At 43.5% G+C, this 25,338-nt stretch overlaps 1 protein-coding gene across 2 annotated transcripts in view; it reads left to right on the top strand.

The window, feature by feature from the left end:
* Window positions 1–25,338, top strand: part of HEBP2 (heme binding protein 2) — a 49,222-nt gene that overhangs the window by 7,512 nt on the left and 16,372 nt on the right. For both annotated transcript variants that reach the window (XM_075864282.1, XM_075864281.1), the window contains 2 exons: window positions 3–83; window positions 1,914–2,052. In XM_075864282.1, the coding sequence (XP_075720397.1) occupies window positions 9–83; window positions 1,914–2,052 (214 nt within the window). In that variant the 5' untranslated portion in view covers window positions 3–8. The remainder of the gene's footprint in view (window positions 1–2; window positions 84–1,913; window positions 2,053–25,338) is intronic.

Genomic DNA, 25,338 nt, shown 5'->3' with positions numbered 1-25,338 from the left:
AGATAACAATGCTGAAGACTGTGAAGCAAGCTTTATTTTCATCTGGATTAGAAACACCTAAATGGACTGCGATAGAAACTCAGGTACAGTCCAATATTCTTGCATTGCTCTATAAGTGAACCTTTACAGAAATGTAGAAATTTTGCACAAACTGTATTTCTTTCATGTAAAATGGTTATCTTGTGATCTGATAAAAGAGCAGAACAGCTGTGGGAGGAGGAACATATTTACTGAAGGTTCCTGAGAAAATCTATTGTTGTTTTGGGGGGGGGGGGGGGGGGGAAATGGGACCCACATTATAAGGTACTATCCAAAATGAATAACCTCTGAGATATGCATAATTTCTTGTGGCAAGATCAGGCTATTATTATTTGCTCCGTTGAGGCGTAAATAGGGCAGAGCTTCAATATCAGACCCAGTCCATTGACAATAGTGGCGCTGTTTCTGGGAAAAATATATTTTTCTTTCCTAATCTCATACAATTTCTTTCATTTTGGTCTTCGTGAAACACGTGGTCATGCTCTACAATTTCGCACTTTCCTAATTTCTGAGTGAAATTGCGGATCCACCATAGGCTATGTTTACATTTAGGGTATGTGCACACACACTAATTACGTCTGTAATTGACGGACGTATTTCGGCCGCAAGTACCGGACCGAACACAGTGCAGGGAGCCGGGCTCCTAGCATCATACTTATGTACGACGCTAGGAGTCCCTGCCTCGCTGCAGGACAACTGTCCCGTAGTGTAATCATGTTTTCAGTACGGGACAGTTGTCCTGCAGCGAGGCAGGGACTCCTAGCATCGTACATAAGTATGATGCTAGGAGCCCGGCTCCCTGCACTGTGTTCGGTCCGGTACTTGCGGCCGAAATACGTCCGTCAATTACGGTATGTGTGTGCACATACCCTTATAAGTAATATGTTTTGATAGGTATTACCCTCGTACAATTTTATATATAATGTTGGAGCAATTAGATTCACACTAGGTGTACACCACCAATTATAGATATATGATTAAAGGAACGGGGAGCAGGAAAAGTAGTGTGTATTACCGAAATGGAAAAATAAAAAATACTTTATTATTGAAATAATGAAGAATTTTTTATTTTTCCATTTCGGTAATACACACTACTTTTCCCGCTCCGCGTTCCTTTAATCATATACATTTATAAGTAGTATTATCAAGCTACTAGAATGTTTCCATTACTTTAGGGCTCATACATCTATTGCACATATTGTTTCTTGGGGAGAATATCGTGCTGTACAGAGGCATCATATGGCAGCAGACAGCGTGCCTACAGCGCCATAGTACAAATCTTCAGGAATGTGCCTCCATACGAGCCCTGTGTGCATCATGCCTTACTTTAAATTTCTCATTCTGTTTATCCAACACTACCTTCTTCATACAATATTGTCAAAATAGATCACTCATGACAAGAGAAAGGCCTCATGCACACGACCGTAGCCATGTGCACGGCCGTGATTTTCGAGTCGGCCGGCAGCTGACTGTCAGCCGTGAGCCGCCCGCAAATTATGTTCAATGTGCCCAGACCGCAGAAGACGGCCGTAATAAGACATGTCTATTCTATCTGCAGTGCGGGCTCCCGGGCCATGCACGGACCGTAAAAACTATGGTCGTGTGCATGGCCCCATAGAAATGAATGGGGCCGCAAAAGCACGTTCGTGTGCATAGGGCCAAAGTAGGAGAAAAGTAGCATAAAGTTACGTATTTCTTGCTGCCCCAGAAATTCCTGCTCTACTGACATGGTAAACACCTCCCTGTCATTACCATATAATTAAGGCGTTCACATTCAGTTTCTATGCAGTTGGAGAAAGTTGCAATATTGTTTTTTAATTGTTTTTTTTAAAATTAGAACGTCATTGTTTATTGTGTTCATATCTTTCCTGTAGTCTTCAGATTATGAAATGCGACAGTATGCACCTGCAAAGTGGGTGAGCACTGAGGTGACATCGGTGAAAGACTGGGACAGTGCTGTCAGCACAGGCTTCATGCGTCTTTTTGGCTATATTCAAGGAAACAATGAAAAAAGTGAGTCTTTCACGCTCCTTAATCTGTACGATAATTCCAATAAATCAGCTAATATTTTGTCTTTATTTTTATTGAAGACTTTTCCTTCACACAATGAAAAAATTGACTAGAATCCTTTACTTTATAAGTGACCTTTAGTATGCATTCAGGATGCAGTGCAAGCTCTCTGAACATCAACTCCTGTCCACTGGCACTTGACCTCAGTGTTCAATGATGTGCCAGCAAATATTAGTCAGGTTTGTAGAGATAGTTGGCATATTTTAAAGGGTTATTCCTATCTCATAAAGTAATGGCATGTAGCTTGTTTAGTTTAAATAATTAAATATAAGTATGTAGCAGAGAAATAATGTATGTAAATATTGTAGTTATTTATTTTATATTTATATTTTAAAAACTTTCCTAGAGGAGGAAATATTGGAGGCACACACTTCTTTTTTGTATTGTCTGCATATAGACAGTGGAGTAGGGTGTGTGTGCTTTATGGCAGCTGCAAAGAATAGGAATTATTGTTAAGAAACAATTGTCAGTAGACTATTACGGTCCACAGCAGGGTCAGACTGGCCCACAAAAGGATCTTATAGGGAGCCCAGGCTCTGACAAAATAATGGTACCCGAAAGTTCAGCAGAAGAAAACCCCATTTGGAGCTAGCTTTGGAGCAAATCACTTGCCACTAGGCTTTATTTGTTATGGGTTTATTCACAAATAAACTATTAGGCCCAGTTCACACTGAGTTCTTTGACATGGAAACCGAGTTGGAATCAGTAACAAAAAAATGGCCAAAACCAACTCCTATTGATTTCAATGGGAGGCGGAGGCATTTTTTCCCGCGGTGGCTTTTAGCCATAATCGGATCAACCGGTAGAATAAAGTGAACATCTCTGCAGCCTTTGACAATGGAGGCCAGAAACTCCTACTTAACATGCTTCACTCTATTGGGCTTAAAGACACAACTCTCTCTTGGTTTTCCTCCTATCTCTCTGACCGCTCGTTCAGTGTGTCATTTGCTGGTTCTACTTCTTCTCCTCGTCCACTTGCTATCGCAGTTCCTCAGGGATCAGTCCTAGGTCCGCTTCTCTTTTCTCTCTACACAGCGCCTATTGGACAAGCCATCAGCAGATTTGGCTTCCAGTACCATCTCTACGCTGTTGACAACCCACTATATACCTCTTCCGATGACATCACCCCTGCTCTAATACAGAACACCAGTGATTGTCTGTCCGCTGTCTCTAACATCATGTCCTCTCTCTATCTGAAACAGAATCTTTCTAATACTGAGCTCCTTGTGTTCCAACTATCTACTAACCTACCCAAACCTGATGTCTCCATCTCAGTGTGTGGCACTACTCCCGCTGTCTCTGGGTTATTTTTGACTCAGATCTTACCTTTACTCCTCACATTCAATCACTTACACGCTCCTGTAATTTTCAAAAAACATCTCCAAAATCCGCCCTTTTCTTACTGAGGAAACAGCCAAAACTCTCAGGGCATGGCCAGATGTGACGGAATTGCTGTGGAATTCCGCTGCGGACAGTCTGCAGTGGAATTCTCCTGCGGCCGTTTTTTACAGTTGTTTTAATACATTTTTAGGAAAGTTAGTTCAGACGTTGCGGAAAACTCCGCTGCGGACAATAGGCTGCGGTGCGGAATTTTCCCTCCGCAGCATGCACTGTCTGTTGCAGAGAAGAAGCGGAATTTCACTGCGGATTTCAGGCTTTGCAATGCAAAAACTGAAATCTGTGGCAAGTCCGCTGTGATATCTGCAACGTCTGAATTACCTGTCAAATATGGAAATGTTAGTGCAGATTCGTTGCGTAATTGCCCCAAATCTGCACCAACATTTGCAGTGGAAAAACTCCGCCACGTCTGGCCGTGCCCTCATTGTTGCTCTGATTCACTCTCGTCTTGACTACTGTAACTCATTATTAGTTGGTCTTCCCCTCACTAAACTCTCCCCTCTCCAATCTATCCTCCATGCAGCAGCCAGGCTCATCCTTCACACCAACGCCTCTACCCTCTGCCAGTCACTGCACTGGTTGCCCATCCCCTTCAGAATTAAATTCAAACATATTACTCTGACCCACAAAGCTCTCCACAGCGCTGCACCTTCTTACATCTCCTCCCTCATCTCTGTCTACCACCCTACTCGTGCTCTACGTTCTGTCAACGTCCTCAGATTAAAATCCTCCTTAATCCGAACCTCCCACTCCCGTCTCCAAGATTTTTCTCCTGCTCCACCCGTCCTCTGGAATGCGCTACCACAGACCATCAGATTCATTCCCAATATCCACGGTTTTAAACGTGCCCTGAAAACACATCTTTTTAGACAGGCCTATAACATTCCCTAATCTGACTCCTTTCCTTGGCCCCATTAGTTATCAGAATAGGATTCCCTCACAGTCCTTGCACCCTAATGCACTTCATGTCCGTCATACACGGATACTGGCTGGTGACCGGCTCATACAGTTTTATGTGTATCACCCCATGTGTATAAAAGACGGCCGGACCATTGTACTGAACAAACACTTTTACATTTTGTGTCTGCCTTATTTTCTCATAGATTGCAAGCTCTTGTGAGCAGGATCCTGAATCCTCCGGTCTGAATTGTAAATTAGCTTCGTCACTATGTAATGTCTGATATTGTCTGTTAATGTTCCCACTAAATTGTAAAGTGCTGCATAATATGTTGGCGCTATATAAATAAAGATTATTATTATAATTAAACCACGATCGATGGCCTACTACAAGATAGCGGGCGGCGATAGTTTCTATGGTAACCGGAGGCCTAACAATAGCCTCCGGCTATGCCATCTACGGAAGCCTAGTGGGTCCTGACAAAGTCAGGAACCACTATGCTTGCTGTCAGCGAGTAGCTGACAGCTCTAATACACTGCACTACGCATGTAGTTCAGTGTATTAGAATTGAGATCAGCTCCTCCTGCCCTCAAGTCCCACAGTGGGACAAAGTAATAAACAAATAAACTATGCATAATTGGTATCGCCGCGTCCGTAATGACCTGAACTACAAAAGTATTTAGTTATTTATCCCACACGGTGAACGCCATAAAAGAAAATAATAATAAACCATACCAGAATCACAATTTTCGTTACTACAGTTCGTTACGCAAAAAAAAAGTCCTCACACTGCTTTCTTGATAGAAAAATAAAAAAGTTATAGCTCTTAGAATATGGCAACTCAATAAGCAAATAATTAAAAAAAGATATATTTTAATGTGCAAACGCCATAAGACATAAAAAAACTATAAACATCTGGTATCGCCGTAATCGTATCACCCCGCAGAATAAAGTGAATATGTCATTTATAGCGTATGGCGCACGCTGTAAAAATAATAGAATAAAAAACAATAGTAGAATTGCTTTTTTTTTTGTCACGGATCAAAAAGTTGCATGCACCCCATGAAAACTACAATGAATTCCTCAAGGGGTCTAGTTTCCAAAATGGGGTCACTTTTAAGGGGTTTCCCCTGTACTGGTACCTCGGAAGCTCTGCAAATGCGACATGGCGCCCAGAAACCAATCCAGCAAAATCTACATGCCAAATAGCGCTCCTGCCGTTCTGAGCCCTGACGTTTGTCCAACCAGCAGTTTATGACCACATAAGGGGTATTGCCGTAATCGGGAGAAATTGCTTTACAAATGTTGGGGTGCTTTTTCTCCTTTATTCCTTGTTAAAATTTTAAATTTGTACCTTTCATCGGAAAAATGTGATTTTCAATTGCACAGCCTAATTCCACAAAATATTTAACTGCCTGAATGAACGTTTAATAAACGTTCATTCAGGCAGTTGAATATCTTCAATAATTGAATGTATACCTTCATTTGGTTGTTTATAGATAATTTAACAAAATTCAGCAAAATACCTGTGGGGTCTAAATGCCCACTATACCCCTTGATAAGTTCCTTGAGGGGTGTAGTTTGTCAAATAGTGTCACTTTTGGGGGTTTACAGTGTTTTGGCACCACAAGATCTATTCACACCGAACATGGTACCTAATATAAAGGAGGCCTCAAAATCCACTAGGTGCTCCTTTGCTTCTGAGGCCGGTGCTTCAGTCTATTACCACACTAGGGCCACATGTGGGATATTTCTAAAAAATTCAGAATCTAGGCAATAAATATTGAGTTGTGTTTCTCTGGTAAAAGCTTCTGTTTTAAAGAAAAAAATTGAATAAAAAGGATTTTCTGACAAAAAAAAGAAATTTGAAAATTTCACCTCTACTTTGCTTTAAATTCCTGTGAAAACAACTTTCGGATTTTAATTTTCGTTTTTTCCTCCCCACCTTCCAAAAGCCATAACGTCTTTATTTTTCCGTCTATATATTACTATGAGGGCTTGATTTTTGCGGGACGAGTTGTAGTTTTTGGTAGCACCATTTATTTTGTCATATAATGTACTAGGAAATGGTAAAAAAAATTATTTGTGGGGTAGAAAATGAAAAAAACAGCGATTCCTCCATGGTTTTTTGCGTGCCGTTTTTACGGAATTCACGTCAATACAATTACGGCAATACCAAATATATATAGTTTTTTCTATATTTTACTACTTTTACAAGTAAAAACCTAAGTGGAAAAAAGAAAATGTATTTTGTGTCGCCAAATTCCGAGAGCCATAACTTTTTTATTTTTCCGCTGATTAAGTGGTATGTGGGCTTATTTTTTGCGGGATAAGCTGTCGTTTTTAATAATACCATTTTGGTGTACTTGCCACGGTTTGATCACTTTTTATTGCATTTTTTGTGGGAGATTAGGTGACCAAAAAATAAAGATTCTGGCGTTTACAATTTTTTTTTACGGCGTTCAACGTGCGGGTTAAATAATTATATATTGTAATAGTTCAGACTTTTACGGACGTAGCGATACCAATTATGTTTATTTATTTATTTTTTTACTATGCTCTATGGGGAAAATGGGAAAAGGTTTTTTTTTTTAACTTTTAATATTTTTTATTTTTTTCTTACAAAAAAAACAAACCTTTATTTAACTCATTTATACTTTTTTATTAGTACCCTTAGGGGACTTTAACCAGCGATCGTTAGATTGCTTGCACGATATACTGCAATACTAATGTACTGCTGTATATCGTGATTCTGACAGGCATCTATTAAGCCCTGATTATTAATGCCAGAGGCAGGGCTTAATAAGTGCACAAAGATGGCAGACCTGGGGGCCTTCATTAGGCCCTCAGGCAGCCATAGCAACCATCGACCCCCCACGATTGCGTTGCAGGGGGGCGCGATAAGCTGTTAGAGGGGGTCGCCCCCCTCTTTCTAACGATTTAAATGCTGCGGTCGCTATTGACCGCACCAGTTAAATGAGCGGGATCACGCTCGAGCGCGATGCCGCTCGTTACTCTGAAGTGTCGGCTGTAACAAACAGCCGACACCCGCATCGTATGGAGCGGTATACAAAAACACAGAAAAAGGCCATACTTGCAAATGGACACAGCCAGCTCAGAAACGCCGATGAAGGAGTAAGCAGGTGCTTTAAATAATAAAAGCCACTCCCACTAGTCTTAAGGGGAGTGGTGTGTGTGGTGCATGGGATGTGTAGTAAGAAATAATAAATGGTGTGTGTGCAAGTGTAATACTATAAGTGAAATATAGGGGGCAGTAATGAGTGAAGTGCCTCAATAGAAATAAATGGATAATGGGGTGCAAGTGAGTGAAACATGGAGGGATAGTGTGTACGTCATGAGGCACAACGTGTATAGCCAGGTAGAAGCCTATTTGCGACGCCTTGATAATTCATAGAGCGGGCTACCCTGCTTGCTATGCCAAACAACAACACACCATGCTCTCCCAGCATCAAAGACCCGGCTGTGTCCAAGAGAAGCGAATATACATAATAATAAAAAATACCTGGGGTATTAGTAATCATTTTGGCCAAAAGGACGCAAGCTCGAAATCCACGACAAGGATCCCCAGACTTGCGAGTCCCTAACTCCTAAACTGGAACAGAACGTTCCTGATGCACAAACAGAACCGATAAAAACAAGGGGACATATACAAAAACACCGAAAAAGGGCATACTTGCAAATGGACACAGCCAGCTCAGAAACGCAGATGAAGGAGTAAGCAGGTGCTTTAAATAATAATAGCCACTCCCACTAGTCTTAAGGGGAGTGGTGTGTGTGGTGCATGGGATGTGTAGTAAGAAATAATAAATGGTGTGTGTGCAAGTGTAATACTATAAGTGAAATATAGGGGGCAGTAATGAGTGAAGTGCCTCAATAGAAATAAATGGATAATGGGGTGCAAGTGAGTGAAACATGGAGGGATAGTGTGTACGTCATGAGGCACAACATGTATAGCCAGGTAGAAGCCTATTTGTGACGCCTTGATAATTCATAGAGCGGGCTACCCTGCTTGCTATGCCAAACAACAACACACCATGCTCTCCCAGCATCAAAGACCCATGGTGTGTTGTTGTTTGGCATAGCAAGCAGGGTAGCCCGCTCTATGAATTATCAAGGCGTCACAAATAGGCTTCTACCTGGCTATACACGTTGTGCCTCATGACGTACACACTATCCCTCCATGTTTCACTCACTTGCACCCCATTATCCATTTATTTCTATTGAGGCACTTCACTCATTACTGCCCCCTATATTTCACTTATAGTATTACACTTGCACACACACCATTTATTATTTCTTACTACACATCCCATGCACCACACACACCACTCCCCTTAAGACTAGTGGGAGTGGCTATTATTATTTAAAGCACCTGTTTACTCCTTCATCGGCGTTACTGAGCTGGCTGTGTCCATTTGCAAGTATGGCCTTTTTCAGTGTTTTTGTATATGTCCCCTTGTTTTTATCGGTTCTGTTTGTGCATCAGGAACATTCTGTTCCAGTTTAGGAGTTAGGGACTCGCAAGTCTGGGGATCCTTGTCGTGGATTGCGAGCTTGCGTCCTTTTGGCCAAAATGATTACTAATACCCCAGGTATTTTTCATTATTATGTATATTCGCTTCTCTTGGACACAGCCGGGTCTTTGATGCTGGGAGAGCATGGTGTGTTGTTGTTTGGCATAGCAAGCAGGGTAGCCCGCTCTATGAATTATCAAGGCGTCACAAATAGGCTTCTACCTGGCTATACACGTTGTGCCTCATGACGTACACACTATCCCTCCATGTTTCACTCACTTGCACCCCATTATCCATTTATTTCTATTGAGGCACTTCACTCATTACTGCCCCCTATATTTCACTTATAGTATTACACTTGCACACACACCATTTATTATTTCTTACTACACATCCCATGCACCACACACACCACTCCCCTTAAGACTAGTGGGAGTGGCTATTATTATTTAAAGCACCTGCTTATTCCTTCATCGGCGTTTCTGAGCTGGCTGTGTCCATTTGCCATTATGGCCTTTTTCGGTGTTTTTGTATATGTCCCCTTGTTTTTATTGGTTCTGTTTGTGCATCAGGAACATTCTGTTCCAGTTTAGGAGTTAGGGACTCGCAAGTCTGGGGATCCTTGTCGTGGATTGCGAGCTTGCGTCCTTTTGGCCAAAATGATTACTAATACCCCAGGTATTTTTCATTATTATGTATATTCGCTTCTCTTGGACACAGCCGGGTCTTTGATGCTGGGAGAGCATGGTGTGTTGTTGTTTGGCATAGCAAGCAGGGTAGCCCGCTCTATGAATTATCAAGGCGTCACAAATAGGCTTCTACCTGGCTATACACGTTGTGCCTCATGACGTACACACTATCCCTCCATGTTTCACTCACTTGCACCCCATTATACATTTATTTCTATTGAGGCACTTCACTCATTACTGCCCCCTATATTTCACTTATAGTATTACACTTGCACACACACCATTTATTATTTCTTACTACACATCCCATGCACCACACACACACCACTCCCCTTAAGACTAGTGGGAGTGGCTATTATTATTTAAAGCACCTGCTTACTCCTTCATCGGCGTTTCTGAGCTGGCTGTGTCCATTTGCAAGTATGGCCTTTTTCTGTGTTTTTGTATATGTCCCTTTGTTTTTATCGGTTCTGATCGTATGGAGCGGGTTCACACCGTGAGCCCGCTCCATACTTCCCCTACTCGACTATGATGTAACTGTATGTCATATGTCGGGAAGGGGTTAATAAACTTTCTAAATGCTGTTTTGAATACTTTGATCGGTCTAGTTTCTAAAATAGGGTGTTTATGGGGGTTTCTAATATATAGGCCCCTCAAAGCCACTTCAAAACTGAACTGGTACCTAAAAAAAAAGAGGCTTTTGAAATTGTATTCAATATATGAGAAATTGCTGCTTATGTTCTAAGCCTTGTAACGTCCTAGAAAAATAAAAGAATGTTCAAAAAACGATGCCAATATATAGTAGACATATGGGAAATGTGAACTAGTAACTATTTTGGGTGGTATAACCATCTGTATTACAAGCAGATGTATTTAAATTCAGAAAAATAAAAATGTTCCCAAATTTTCCCTAAATTTTGCTATTTTTCACAATAAACACTGAATTTTACCACTAACATAAAGCCCAATGTCTCACGAGAAAACAATCTCAGAATCGCTTGGATAGGTATAAGCATTCCGATGTTATTAGCACGTAAAGTGAAATATGTCAGATTTGAAAAATGGGCTCTGAGTCTTAAGGCCAAAACTAGGCTGCATCCTTAAGGGTTAAGGGGTTAATGGCTGTTTGTGATGATGCCACAATGGTCAATGTTTCTTTATTTATAAACTGTGCTTGATTGTGTTGATGTCACAATAGTGTTTGTTTTAATTTCTAGGCTTTGTTCTATTGTATTGATGTCACAATGGCATTTATCTGAATTCCTGACCTGTCTGTATTTGTAATAATGTGACAAAAGTTTTTCCCTTTATTTCTAGGCTGTGTTCTGTTGTGATGATGTCAGAATGACCTTTGTCTTAATTTATAAACTGTGTTCAAATGTGATGATCTCACAATACTCTGTGTTTTATTCTTACCCTGTGCTGTATTATGATGATGTCACAATAGTGATTGTCTTTATTCCTAGGCTCTCTTCCATTGCGATTATGTGAAAATATTTTTAAAGGTGATCTGTCAGCCGTTTTAATTCCTCAAAACTGCTGAGAGAGCAATATAGGGGAGGGGGTATTTTAAACATACAGTACCTTTTGATTTTTAATTACCCTGGCATGCCGATCATAAGTGCCACTAAGGCGGGACTTGATGTGCAAGTGTTCCTGCACTGCACGCTGCAAGCCCCACCACACTGTTCTGAGTCACGGCTCTAGCAGTCTCCTGATTAGCTGCTAGAGCCATCAATTTGAGCAGAGAGTGGCACTTGCGACCGCAGCGCCGGAAGAACCAACCGTCGGTTTCTTGGTTATGCAACTTGCATAATCGAGAAAAAAGGTACGTTTAATATGTACTACACTATATCGCTCTGGCAACAGTATTGAGGCCTCTAAAATGCTGACAGATTCTCTTTAATTTTTATTCTGAGGGCCCCGAAAAACTGCTAAATATACGGAGGCTGAACGCCTCCAAACATCTGCCCATTGATTTCAATGGGAAAAACGGCGTTGCGTTCCCACAGGGTGTTTTTTCGCAGCCGTTTGTAAAAACAGTGCGGAAGAAAATGCCCCTAAAAAAACAAGTGCATGTCACTTCTTGAGTCGTTTTTCATTGTCTCAATAGAAAAATAGCTCCAAAAACGTCCGTTAAAAATGCATGAAAATACGCTTGATGCATCAAAAATTTGTGAAAATCAGAGGCTGTTTTCCCTTGAAAACAGCTTTGTATTTTACGGCCGTTTTTCATTTGCCGTGTGACCATACCCTAAGGCCCCATGCACACGTCCATAGAATTCTGCCCCATTCACTTCTTTTGACTGCGGACAACCTTCCGTATCGCTACGGATGAGTGTCCGTGCCGTATAACTTTTTCCCGGGAATTTTGGAACATGTCCATTTTTGTTTTTTTTCCAGACCGTGCTCCCATGCTTTATATGGGAGCATGGCCCACAAATGCGGGTGGCCGTCAGCGGGCAGCCGTACCCATAATCACTGACCGTGATTACAGGCACGGCCGTGTGCATGGTGCCTTAGGCTGTGTTGCAGTGTGTTGCCACAATAGCCTGAGTTTGTCTATAAGCTGTGTACTATTGTGATGATGTCACAATGGGCTTTATTTATAAGTTTTGTTTTATTGTGACGATGCCACAATAGACTGTATCTTTTTAAAATACACTACATGGACAAAAGTATTGGGACACATCTATTAACCCCTTCAGGGCACAGCCTGTTTTGGCCTTGTGAACCCAGCCAATTTTTTCAAATCTGACATGTGTTACTTTATGTGGTAATAACTTTGGAATGCTTTTACCTATTCAAGCGATTCTAAAAATTGTTTACTCGTGACATATTGTACTTTGTGTTAGTGGAAAAATTTGGTCGATAAATTCAGTATTTATTTGTAAAAAACACCATTATTTTTGGGAAATTTTCAATAATTAGGATTTTTCTAAATTTAAACGTATCTACTAGTAAAACAGAAAGTGATACCACACAAAATAGTGACTAGTTAACATTTCCGGTATGTCTACTTTATGTTGGCATCGTTTTTTGAACATCCATTTATTTTTCCAGGATGTTACAAGGCTTAGAATTTTAGCAGCAATTTCTCACATTTTCAAGAAAATTTCAAAAACCTATTTTTTTAGGAACCAGTTCAGTTCTGAAGTGGCTTTGTGGGCCTTATACATTAGAAACTTCCCATAAGTCACCCAATTTTAAAATCTGCACCCTCAAAGTATTCAAAACAGCATTTAGAAAGTTTCTTAATCCTTTAGGTGTTTCACAGGAATTAAAGCAAAGTAGAGGTGAAATTTTTTTCAAAATCCATTTTAATAATTTTTTTTCTGTAACACAGAAGGTTTTACCAGAGAAACGCAACTCAATATTTATTGCCCAGATTCTGCAGTTTTTAGAAATATCCCATATGTGGCCCTATTGTGGTAATGGACTAAAGCACAGGCCTCAGAAGCAAAGCAGCACCTAGTGGATTTTGTGGTCTCCTTTTTATTAGGATATATTTTTGGCACCATGTCAGGTTTGAAGAGGTCTTGTGGGGACAAAACAGTGGAAACACCCAAAAAAAAGACACTATTTGGCAAACAACACTCCTCAAGGATTTTATCAAGGGGTATAGTGAGCATTTTGACCCCACAGTTTTTATTTTTTTGCTTAATTGAGTATCTCATTTTTTTCCAATAAAACTTAGAAATTATACATTTTTACAAAGCATAAAGGGGAAAAAGCACTGCAGCATTTGAAAAAGCAATTTCTCCTGATTACGGCAATACCCAATTTTTGTCAATAAACTGCTGTTTGGACCCACAGCAGGGCTCAGAAGGGAAGGAGCACCATTTGGCTTTTGGAGCTCAAGTTTTGCTGGAAAGGTTTTCGGTTGTCAGGATGCATTTGCAAAGCCCCTGAGGGACCAAAACAGTGTAAATGCCCCAAAAGCGACCCCATTTGGGAAACTACACAACTTCAGGAATCTATCCAGGGGTATAGTGAGCATTTGGACCCCACAGGTCTTTTGGCAGAATTTATTAGATTTAGGCCGTGAAAATGAATATCACCATTTTTTCAGTAAAATGTTGAATTTTTTAATTTTCACAAGGAATAAAGGAGAAAAAGCCACCCAACATTTGTAAAGCAATTTCTCCCGAGTACGGCAATTCCCTACATGTGGCCATAAACTGCTGTTTGGACACATGGCAGCGCTCAGAAAGGCAGGAGCACTATTTGGCATGCAGATTTAGCTGGATTGCTTTGTGGGCGCCATGTCGCATTTGCAGAACCCCTGAAGTAACTGTAATGACAGGGTAGGGAGACAGACAGGTGAGCCCTAATCTACCCGCCACTCAGTCCCTGCCTACTTGCATGGCCCATCCTAGGCAACGGCGTACAACTGGGCGACGGTCCCTACGCTCAATAAGTGCACGACAGACAAGCAGACAAGGGTACACAGAAGCTAAGGGAAATGGGGCAGTTGCCCACGGCAACACCGTGAGCAACAAGAGTAGTGAACGAGCCGAGTCAAACCAGGAGTGTACGAGATACCAAACACAGAGCAGTAGAGTAGTCAGTAAAGCCAGGGTCAATTTGAAGCAGAGGTCAATAGTACTAGCAGGAACAGCAGAGCCAGGAAACCAGACAGAATCACAGGCAAAGGAAGAGCAGGAAATGAAGGTATAAATAGACCGAGGGCGGGAGCTAGCTCCGTCTGGCCAGGCTGTGATAGGTTCTCCCACTCCTCAGCCTACCAGCCTGAGTGGTAGCAGATCGAGTCACTCTATCAGACCTAGGAGCAGATGCAGACTGATTAACCACGGGCGTCGACACAGAAGCTGTGTCTGGCAGATCCTTTACAGTAACAGAGTACAGTGGGTGCCCCCAAGAAGTGACCCCATATTGGAAACGACACTCCTCAAAGCCTTTATCATTTGCCTGAACATATGACAGGGCTCAGAAGTAAAGAGCAACATGCGCATTTGAGGCCTATTTAGGTGGTTTTCGCAGTATTGGCTCAGGGCTCTGAGGTCAAATAGTAAAACAAACCCCCAAGTAGTGACCCCTATTTTGCTACAGTTTTTCTATTGCAGAAAATCTGCTGCCTATCCTGTGTGTGGAACATGCCCTAAAAAAACGTTGGTAACGCTGGTAAGTCTATCACAGAAATCGTTTACACTATGTGGGAACCCAGCCTTAATATATATATATATATATATATATATATATATATATATTTATTTATTTATTTTTTTTTTTTTTTTTTTTCCACTACTAATAACTTTATTTAACTTTTTTTTTACACATTTTATTGGTCCCCCTTGGGGAATTGAACAAGCGGTCATTAGATCTCTGGTTTAATACACTGCAATACTAATGTATTGCTGTACATTGTCATTTTTACAGGCTTCTATAAAAGCGAGATCGCTGTTCCTGTCTGTTAGTCCCGGGTGTCAGCTGTAATACACGGCTGACACCCGCAGCGTATGGAGCAGGCCCAGCGCGTAAGCTCACCCCATACATCACCCCCCGCACCACAACATGCTATTACATCATGGTGTGCAAAGGGGATAATGCACAGCGGATGGTGCAAATTGAAAATGGCAATTTTCCACTGATATGCCATTTTAGTGCACAATATGTTGTGCCCAGTTTGTGCCACTGAAGACAAATATCTCATAAACTGTTAAGCGGGTTCTCCCGGGTATGGGGATGCCATATACACCGTGTTCCAAATTATTATGCACATTGGATTTAAGTGTCATAAACATTTCATTATTAGTTTTTCAATTAAACTCATGGATGGTATTGTGTCTTAGGGCTCTTTGGATTATTGTAATCAATCTCAGACACCTGTGATAATTAGTTTGCCAGGTGTGCCCAATCAAAGGAAAACTACTTAAGAAGGACATTCCACATTATTATACAGGCCACAGGTTTCAAGCAATATGGGAAAGAAAAAGGATCTCTCTGCTGCCGAAAAGCGTGAAATAGTGCAATACCTTGGACAAGGTATGAAAACATTGGATATTTCAAGAAAACTTAGGCGTGATCATCGTACTGTGAAAAGATTTGTGGCTGATTCAGAGCACAGACGGGTTCGTTCAGATAAAGGCATAATGTGGAAGGTTTCTGCCAGACAAATTAATAGGATTAGGAGAGCAGCTGCTAAAATGCCATTGAAAAGCAGCAAACAGGTATTTGAAGCCGCTGGTGCCTCTGGAGTCCCGCGAACCTCAAGGTGTAGGATCCTCCAGAGGTTAGCAAGTGTGCATAAAGCTATTATTCGGCCACCCCTAAGCAATGCTCACAAGCAGAAACGGTTGCAGTGGGCTCAAATACATGAAGACTAATTTTCAAACCGTGTTGTTTACTGATGAGTGCCATGCAACCCTGGATGGTCCAGATGGTTGGAGTAGTGGATGGTTGGTGAATAGCCACCATGTCCCAACAAGGCTGCGACGTTAGCAAGGAAGTGGCAGAGTCATGTTTTGGGCTGGACTCATGGGGAGAGAGCTGGTAGGCCCCTTTAGGGTCCCTCCTTTACCTCGAAAGTCCCTAATGGGCCGCCAGGGACCACTATGGAACTAGGAGTCCTGGAGTAGCGGTTCAGGACCACCGGTTTTAGCAGGGAGACGTGAAAGGAGTTAGGAATCCTGAGGGTGGGGGGGAGCTGCAGCTTGTAGGATACCGGGTTAATTTGTAGCAGGACTTCGAAGGGATCAAGGAACCTCGGGGCAAATTTGCATGACAGCACCTTCAGCCGGATATTCCTAGAAGACAGCCAGACTTTAGTCCCTGGAAGGAACTGCGGAGGCACCCGTCTTCTTGTATCTGCCATTCTCTTCATGCGGTCCACCGCCAAGAGGATAGAAGATCGGGTCTGTTGCCATATCTGTAGAAAGTCCCTGAAGGTGGAATCGGCTGCAGGCACCTGGGACATTGTAGAAACAGGAAGAGGTATATGTAATGATGGGGGTAAGGAAACAGACAAGTGAGCCCTAATCTACCCGCCACTCAGTCCCTGCCTACTTGCAACGACCCGCCCTAGGCGACGGGGTATAACTGGGCGACGGTCCCTACGCTCAATAAGTGCACGACAGACAAACAGACAAGGGTACACAGAAGCAAGGGAAAAGGGGCAGTTGCCCACGGCAACACCGTGAGCAACAAGAGTGGTGAACGAGCCGAGTCAAACCAGGAGTGTACGAGGTACCAAACGCAGAGCAGGAGAGTAGTGAACAAGCCGAATCAAACCAGGAGTGTACGAGGTACCAAACGCAGAGCAGGAGAGTAGTCAGTAAGCCAGGGTCAATATGAAGCAGGGTCAAATGGTTCAAGAAGCTGCAGCAGGGCCAGGAAACAAAACGAGAAGAATCACAAGCAAGGAGGAACAGGAAAGGCAGGTATAAATAGACAGAGGGCGGGAGCTAGCTCCGTCTGGCCAGGGTGTGATAGGCTCTCCCACTCCTAAGCCTGCCATCTTGAGTGGTGGAAGATGGAGTCAGTCTCACAGACATAGAAGCAGGTGCAGACTGATTACCTATGGGCGTGGATACAGAAGCTGTGCCTGGCAGATCCTTAACAGTATACGAGGATGTTGGCTGTAGACGATGAAAAATTTACTGGATGTGGTCGACTCACTGGTGTGGTTGTTATAGGAGAACTCTGCCCACGGTAGCAACTGCATCCAATCATCATGGCGCCTGGACACAAAGTGACGTAGGTAGTTCTCCATAATCTGGTTAACTCTCTCGACTTGCCCATTGGACTGGGGATGATAGGCCGAAGAGAAGTCCAATTTCACACCAAGGAGCCCACAGAGTGCTCTCCAAAACTTCGAGGTGAACTGGACACATCTGTCCGAGACAATATGCAGGGGCAAGCCGTGCAGACGGAAGATGTGCTGTATGAAGAGGTCAGCCAATCGCGTAGCAGACGGCAGAGCGGTCAACGGAATGAAGTGAGCCATCTTGGAAAATCGATACACCACCACCCAGATCACACTGCAACTCGCAGAAGAAGGAAGATCCGTGACAAAGTTCATAACGACATGTTGCCACGGGGCAACGGGCAAAGGCAGTGGTTGGAGCAGACCAGCAGGTCTGGAGTGAGCAACTTTATTTGCTGCAGAGACTGTGCAAGAGGAGACAAAGTCCATGACATCTTTGGGCAGCGTGGGCCACCAGAACTGATGGGTGATTAGATCTTGGGTCTTACGAGCACCCGCGTGACCTGCCAACTTAGAACTGTGACCCCAGCGAAGAATTCTTCCTGGGTCAACCAGACGCACAAAAGTCCTACCCGGAGGAATGTCTCTGACTTGCAGGGGATTCACAGAGAAGATGCAAGATGGGTCAATGATATCCTGTGGAGATTCCATGGCGTCTTCGGTTTCAAAAGATCTAGACAAGGCATCGGCCCTCACATTCTTGTCGGCGGGACGGTAGTGGAGTTCGAACCGGAACCGAGCAAAGAGCAACGACCACCTGGCTTGACGAGGATTCAACCGCTGGGCCGTCTGTAGGTAGGTCAAATTCTTGTGATCCGTGAAGATCAGGATAGGATGAACCGCGCCTTCCAGTAGGTGTCTCCACTCCTGCAGAGCCAGTTTGATGGCCAGTAACTCCCGGTTCCCAATCGAGTAGTTACGCTCTGCGGAAGAAAACAGTTTGGAATAGTAGCCACAAACCACAGCCTTGCCTTTCGGTCTTTTCTGGAACAACAGTGCACCAGCACCCACCGAGGAAGCGTCCACCTCTAACGAAAACTGTAAGGATACATCCGGATGGTTCAGAATGGAGGCAGATGTGAAGGCTTTCTTTAAGGATTCAAATGCGGCTTCAGCCTTCGGGGTCCACAGCTTGGCATTCATACCTTTCTTAGTGAGGGTGGAGATAGGGGCTGTCAAAGATGAGAAGTTGGGGATGAAGAGTCGGTAGAAGTTGGCAAATCCTAGAAATCGTTGGATGGCCCTTAAGCCTTGGGGGCGTGGCCACTCCAGGACCGCCTTTACCTTCTGGGGGTCCAAGTTGAGGCCCTGATCTGAGATAACATAGCCCAGGAAGGATAGAGACTTCTTCTCAAACACACACTTCTCCAACTTGGCATAAAGTCGATTCTCTCTTAGACGGAGCAACACCTGGCGGACATGACTTTGATGAGCTACTGGATCTGGGGAAAAAATCAGAATGTCATCGAGATACACCACAACACAAACATAAAGGAGATCACGAAAAATGTCATTGACAAATTCTTGAAATACTGCGGGGGAGTTACACAGGCCGAAGGGCATGACTAAGTATTCGTAATGCCCATCACGAGTATTAAAGGCAGTCTTCCATTCGTCACCTCGACAAATCCGAATCAGATTATAGGCCCCCCGCAGGTCCAGTTTAGAAAAAAAATTTGCCCCCCGTATGCGATCAAACAGTTCCGAAATTAAAGGCCTGTTCTTCACCGTGATCTGGGTTAGGCCTCGGTAGTCAATGCAAGGTCGTAACGATCCATCTTTCTTTTAAACAAAGAAGAACCCTGCTCCGGCCGGGGATGAAGATTTACGAATGAAACCCCTCTTCAGGTTCTCCTTAATGTAAGCCGACATGGAATGGGTCTCTGGCAAGGAGAGAGGGTACACTCTACCACGAGGAGGAGACGATTCCGGAATCAGGTAGATCGGGCAGTCATATGCCAGGTGTGGCGGCATGGTCTCGGCCTCCTTTTTATTGAAGACATCGCCGAACATGGAGAAACAAGGAGGCAAACCTGCCAACGACTGAAGAGGAGCAGGCTGTGGCGACTGGATGTGACTCAGACAGCGGTCAAGACACTTCGGGCCCCACTAGAGAACCTCTCCAGAGTTCCAATCCAGGACGGGGGCGTGCAGACGAAGCCAAGGCAAACCCAGCAGCACGGGGTTGACGGCCTTGGACAGGACGAACAGAGAGATGAATTCAGCATGAAGGGCTCGCACTTGGAGTCTCAACGGCTTGGTTACGGACACAACTGGGTCCGGTAATGGCAGTCCATCCACCGAGGCAAAGATCCTGGCAGATGAAGTTGGCTGCAGAGCCGGAGTCCAGATATGCGGAGACCTGATGGGACCTCTCGCCAGCAATGATGGTTACAGGGATGAATAGTTTGGAGGAGAGTTCTTGCTCAATGTGTTGACGCCCAGGGTTGTCTCTCCAACCAAGCCTAGGCGCTGGGGTTTTTTGGCTTGTGAGGACACAGACGCAATATAAGCAAAGTCCAGAGGTGCGCCTGCGCTGTTTCTCCTGGACCGATAATTTTAGTCGGTCAACTTGCATCGGAACCTCGGGCAAAGCGATAGAAGCAGGCAAGAGGGGTTGCTGAAAGTTGGGCGCCAGTCTAGGGTGCCGGCGTTCCTGACGAACCTCATGGGATCTCTCCCTCAGCTTTATGTCAACCCGAGTAGCAAGCAGAATCAAGTCGTGCAACGCGGAAGGCAGGTCTCGAGCAGCCAGTTCATCCTTGATCTCGGGCGACAGGCCATGCCAATAGGATGCCACGAATGCCTCATTGTTCCAGGATAGCTCTCCTGCCAGAGTCCAGAACTGAATAGTATATTCGCCCATGGAGGTGTCCTCTTGGCGAAGGTTGAAGATGGCGGTGGCGGCTGATGAGACTCGCCCCGACTCATCAAAAACGGTTCAGAATATTAGTGCGAACTCATGGAAGTCTCGGGTCTTGGGTCCCTGACGTTCCCATATAGGGTTAGCCCATGCCAGGGCCTTGCCGGTCAGGAGGGAGATGATAAATGCGATCTTGGCTCCATCTGACGGAAATGCCCGAGAGTGCAGGGTAAAATGAATGTGGCATTGATTCAGAAACCCCCGACAAGCACTGGCGTCTCCATCGAACCGAGAGGGCAATGGCAGCGAGAACCGAGGGTCCGTACAGGAACTGCCAGATGGAGCAACAGGGGGGTCGGCTTGAGCAACTTGCATGGAAGCAGGAATGGAGGCAACTAGCGTCCCTAGCTGCTGCGCCATAGAGTCCACGGCCACGAGGAGCTGGTCCTGCCTAGCTCGGAGATCCAGCAGATCCGCCTGCATGGTTTGGGAGGGTGTCAAGCCCTTGAATTGGCCAGCGGGGTCCATGGCCAGAGCGTACTGTCACAGTGCGAGGTGTGAACCCACTGGGCCATGCCTCGTAGCGGGATGGCAGCTGGCCAAACCGGTGAGTACACAGTTCAATGGTTCAGCGAGAGTACCTGAGGCAATCGTAGGCAGTGGCGAGGCGGACACGTCCAGGACCAGGCGACGGGAAGTCGTTCGGTGAGGCGTAGCAGGGCAGCGTAGGCTGTAGCACAGCATGGCAGGTAGCACAGCACGGCAATAGCACTAGGTAGCACGGAAACAGGATACGGGATACAGGAGCAAGGTACACTGGGAGGCTGGAAGACACTGGGAGACCATAAGCAAGATGAATAATGGAAAACTAACAACGCTCTGGCAAAGGGCAAGAGGGCAGAGCCCTTTTTATAGTCCAGGGCATGCTGGGCCAGATTGCAGTTTTACTGCAAAAACGCGCGCACTGGCCCTTTAAGGGCGTGCACCCGCCGGAGACACTCGGAATCCGGAAGTGAGTGCCGGCGCCTGACTGGGGGACGACGCTGCAGGGAGGTAAGCTGTCCATGGCCACGGCCGTCGGGGTTAACGACCGAACGACGGGCCGTGGCCATAGACGTTACACTCATGCTAAATGAATCCCGTCCTAAAAGACGTGTTGGAACCTAGACTACACTCGTAAACATAAAGGTACCGGTGAATGAACATCTAGCCAAGAGTTTGAAATCATCCTCTCTATGCATACTTGGGGAGTGTCTTATACGTCTCTCCCGCAAACACATGAAGTGAACTGGATGTTGCCAAATCTCACAAAGAGATCGATCGGTTCTTTTCTTGGCACATACCTTCACTACCTGGCCATCTTCAGCTACATATGGATGATATGTGGATGACTGTTCCCCTGAATTAAATACTGTTTATAAGGATTGCTTGGATGCATGCATCTATTGCTCGGTATATCGGAATTGCACCCGTACTATATTAATGATATGTTACCATGTTTTCACTGTATTTTCATATTTATTAACTAATGTTTAATATTTTAATAATTGAATAATTTTGTATTTTGTTAAATAACCTTGCACTTATTTCTTACCCAAAGTGTGCTGGTTTTGTTCAATAGTTTTTCTTTTCTCTTTTGCTATAGTTTTTTTTTATGTTTTGCAGTGTATTCACAATAAAATCCCTTTTTTTTTTTTTTAAATTTCGTTTTTGTGTCATTATATTCTGAGAGCCATAACTTTTTTATATTTTCATCAAAAAAGCTGTGTAAGGGCTTGTTTTTTACAGGACGGGTTGTAGTTTTTATTGGTGCTATTTTTGGGTACATGCGACTTTTTGATCAAATTTTATTCTATATTTTGGGAGGGGTGGTGACCAAAAAATAGCGATTCTGGCATTGCTTTTTATTTATTGTTTTGCAGAGTTCACCGTGTGGGAAGAATAACATTGTAGTTTTATAGTTTGGGTCCTTACAAATGCGGTGATACAAAATGTGTACTTTTTTTAACGGTTTCATTTTTTTCCTATAATAAGATACTTATTATAGGAAAACCACACTTTTATACAACTTTTTTATTAACTTTTTTTTTGTCCTACTAGGGGACTTGAACACCAGCAGCACTGATCTCTGCTATAATATATTACACTACCTACGTAGTGTAATGTATCATAGCTCTCAATGTGACGCCGACCGGAAGCCTATCAGGACCCGCCAACCATCAGCACCCCCTGTGATCTTGTTATGGGGGTTGCCGATCTGCTAGAAACCCCTTAAAGAGGCTCTGTCACCAGATTTTAAAACCCCTATCTCGTATTGCAGCAGATCGGCACTGCAATGTAGATAACAGTAACGTATTTGTTTTTTTCAAAAACGAGCATTTTTGGCCAAGTTATGAGCATTTTTATATTTATGCAAATGAGCCTTTCTTAAGTACAAGTGGGCGTGTTTAAAGTTAAGTACAAGTGGGCGTGTATTGTGTGTGTACATCTGGGCGTTTTTACTTGTTTTACTAGCTGGGCGTTAGGAATGGGAGTGTATGATGCTGACGAATCAGCATCATCCACTTCTGTTCGTTAACACCCAGCTTCTGGCAGTGCAGACACACAGCGTGTTCTCGAGAGATCACGCTGTGACATCACTCACTTCCTGCCCCAGGTCCTGCATCGTGTCGGCCACATCGGCACCAGAGGCTACAGTTGATTCTGCAGCAGCTTCAGCGTTTGCAGGTAAGTAGCTACATCGACTTACCTGCAAACGCCGATGCTGCTGCAGAATCAACTGTAGCCTCTGGTGCCGATGTGTCCTCGCTCGTCCGACACGATGCAGGACCTGGGGCAGGAAGTGAGTGACGACACAGCGTGATCTTTTGAGAACACGCTGTGTGTCTGCACTGCCAGAAGCTGGGCGTTCTGAAGAGAAGTGGATGATACTTCTCGTCAGAACGCCCAGCTAGTAAAAGTAGTAAACACGCCCAGATGTAACACACATAATACACGCCCAGTTGGACTTTTACTGTAAACACGCCCAGTTGGACTTTAGAAAGCCTCATTTGCATAAATACAAAAATGGTCATAACTTGGCCAAAAATGCTCGTTTTTTAAAAATAAAAACGTTACTCTTATCTACATTGCAGCGCCGATCTGCTGCAATAGCAGATAGGGGTTGCAAAATCTGGTGACAGAGCCTCTTTAAGAAAGGCTCATTTGCATAAATATAAAAGTGCTCATAACTTGGCCAAAAATGCTAGTTTTTGAAAAAAACCAAAACGTTACTGTAATCTACATTGCAGCGCCGATCTGCTGCAATACGAGATAGGGGTTTGAAAATCTGGTGACAGAGCCTCTTTAAATGCAGCGATCAATATGGATTGCCGCATCTGAGGGGTTAATTGCCCAAATTAGCGGCGACCGCTCTCCGGTAACAGCTGACCTCACGGTTCCCGGATACTGTCCGTTAGGACAGTGAGCACCGGGAACCGCTCAGTAATTGTACGTCCTCTAAGTAACTTTCCGCAAGGACGTACAGTATAGTTGCATCATCGTATGCCTAGGGGTTAAGTATTGAGTTCAGGTGTTTCATTCAGTCCCGTTGCCACTGGTGTAAGCACCTAGCCATGCAGTCTGCCTTTACAAATATTTGTGAAAGAATGATTTGTTCTAAAGAGCTCACTGAATTTGCGAATGGTACTGTAATAGAATGCCACTGTTGTAACAAGTCTGTACGTGAAATTTCTTCCATCAACGATATTCCACGATCAACTGTGAGTACTATTATTGAAAAGTGGAAGTGTTTAGGAACCACATTGTACTTATTAAGTCATTGTAGTAGTGTTCACTTAACTGATTTCCCTGCTGGGCTAAATAATATACAAAAGTGGCAGGTCGTGACCCTTTATCTGCAACGTAACCTTTATTGGATTTGTTTAAAACCCCTTCCCGACGTCCGCCGTATATATAAGGTGCACGCTGGGTGGGGGAATATGGAGTGGGCTCACGGGCTGTGACCGCTCCATAAAGCGAGTGTGTCGGCTATGTGTTACAGCCCACACTTCCGGGTAACGAGCGGGGGCCATCTTTGTACTCCTATGTCAGAATCGCGATATACTGCAATACATTAGTATTGCAGTATATCATGCAAGCGATCTAACAATCGCTGGATAAAGTCCCGTAGGGGGACAAGTAAAAAAAGTAAAATAACGTTTTTTTAACAAATAAAAAAAAATAAAAAAATTTAAAAGCTCAAAAAACCCCCCTTTTCCCATTTTCCCTCAAGTACAATGTAAAAAAAACAAAAAGCTAACATAACTGGTATCGGCACGTCCGTAAAAGTCTGAACTATTATAATATATCATTATTTAGTCCGCACGGTGAACGCCGTAAAAAATTAAAAATTAAAAATATTAGAATTGTTTTTTGGTCCCTTCTTCTCCCACAAATAATTAAATAAAAAGTGATCAAAAAGTCTCACGTCCCCAAAAATGGTACCAATATAAACTGCAGCTCGCCCCGCAAAACAAAAGCCCAATAAAAACGTTATTGCTCTCAGAATGTGGCGACAAAACTCACATTTTATTTTTAACAATCAGTTCTTTCCTTGTAAAAGTAGTAAAACATAAAGAAAACAATATAAATTTGGTATCGCTGTAATCATATTGACCCACAGAATAAAGTTAACATGCCGTTTTTACAGTACGGTGAACGCTGTAAAAACAAAACCACCCAAAAGGTTGAGGAATCACTGTTTTTTTCCTATTTCACCTCACATATATATTTTTTCTCGTTTCCCACTACATTATATGGTATAAAAAATGGTGCTGTGAAAATATACAACTCGTCCCGCAAAAAACAAACCCTCATACGGCAAAATTGATGGAAAAATAAAAGAGTTATGGCTTTTGGAAGCTGGGGAGGAAAAAACAAAAGTGAAAATCCGAAAAGTGGCACTTTGTATTTATTTACACATTACACATTATTCTTTGGCATAATCCTAGTTACAACATTAACGCTGTTTGCCCATCTCCTATTAATTTCCTACAGCATCTATTTTTATCACATCCGTCCGATCATGTACTTGATGTAAATTACTTCTTTCACTTACCCACGTGCTGGGGGGAGTGTCC

This window comes from Rhinoderma darwinii, chromosome 4, assembly GCF_050947455.1.
Source record: "Rhinoderma darwinii isolate aRhiDar2 chromosome 4, aRhiDar2.hap1, whole genome shotgun sequence".
Taxonomy (NCBI): Eukaryota; Metazoa; Chordata; class Amphibia; order Anura; family Rhinodermatidae; genus Rhinoderma; species Rhinoderma darwinii.
This window is presented reverse-complemented; position numbering and strand designations above follow the sequence as displayed.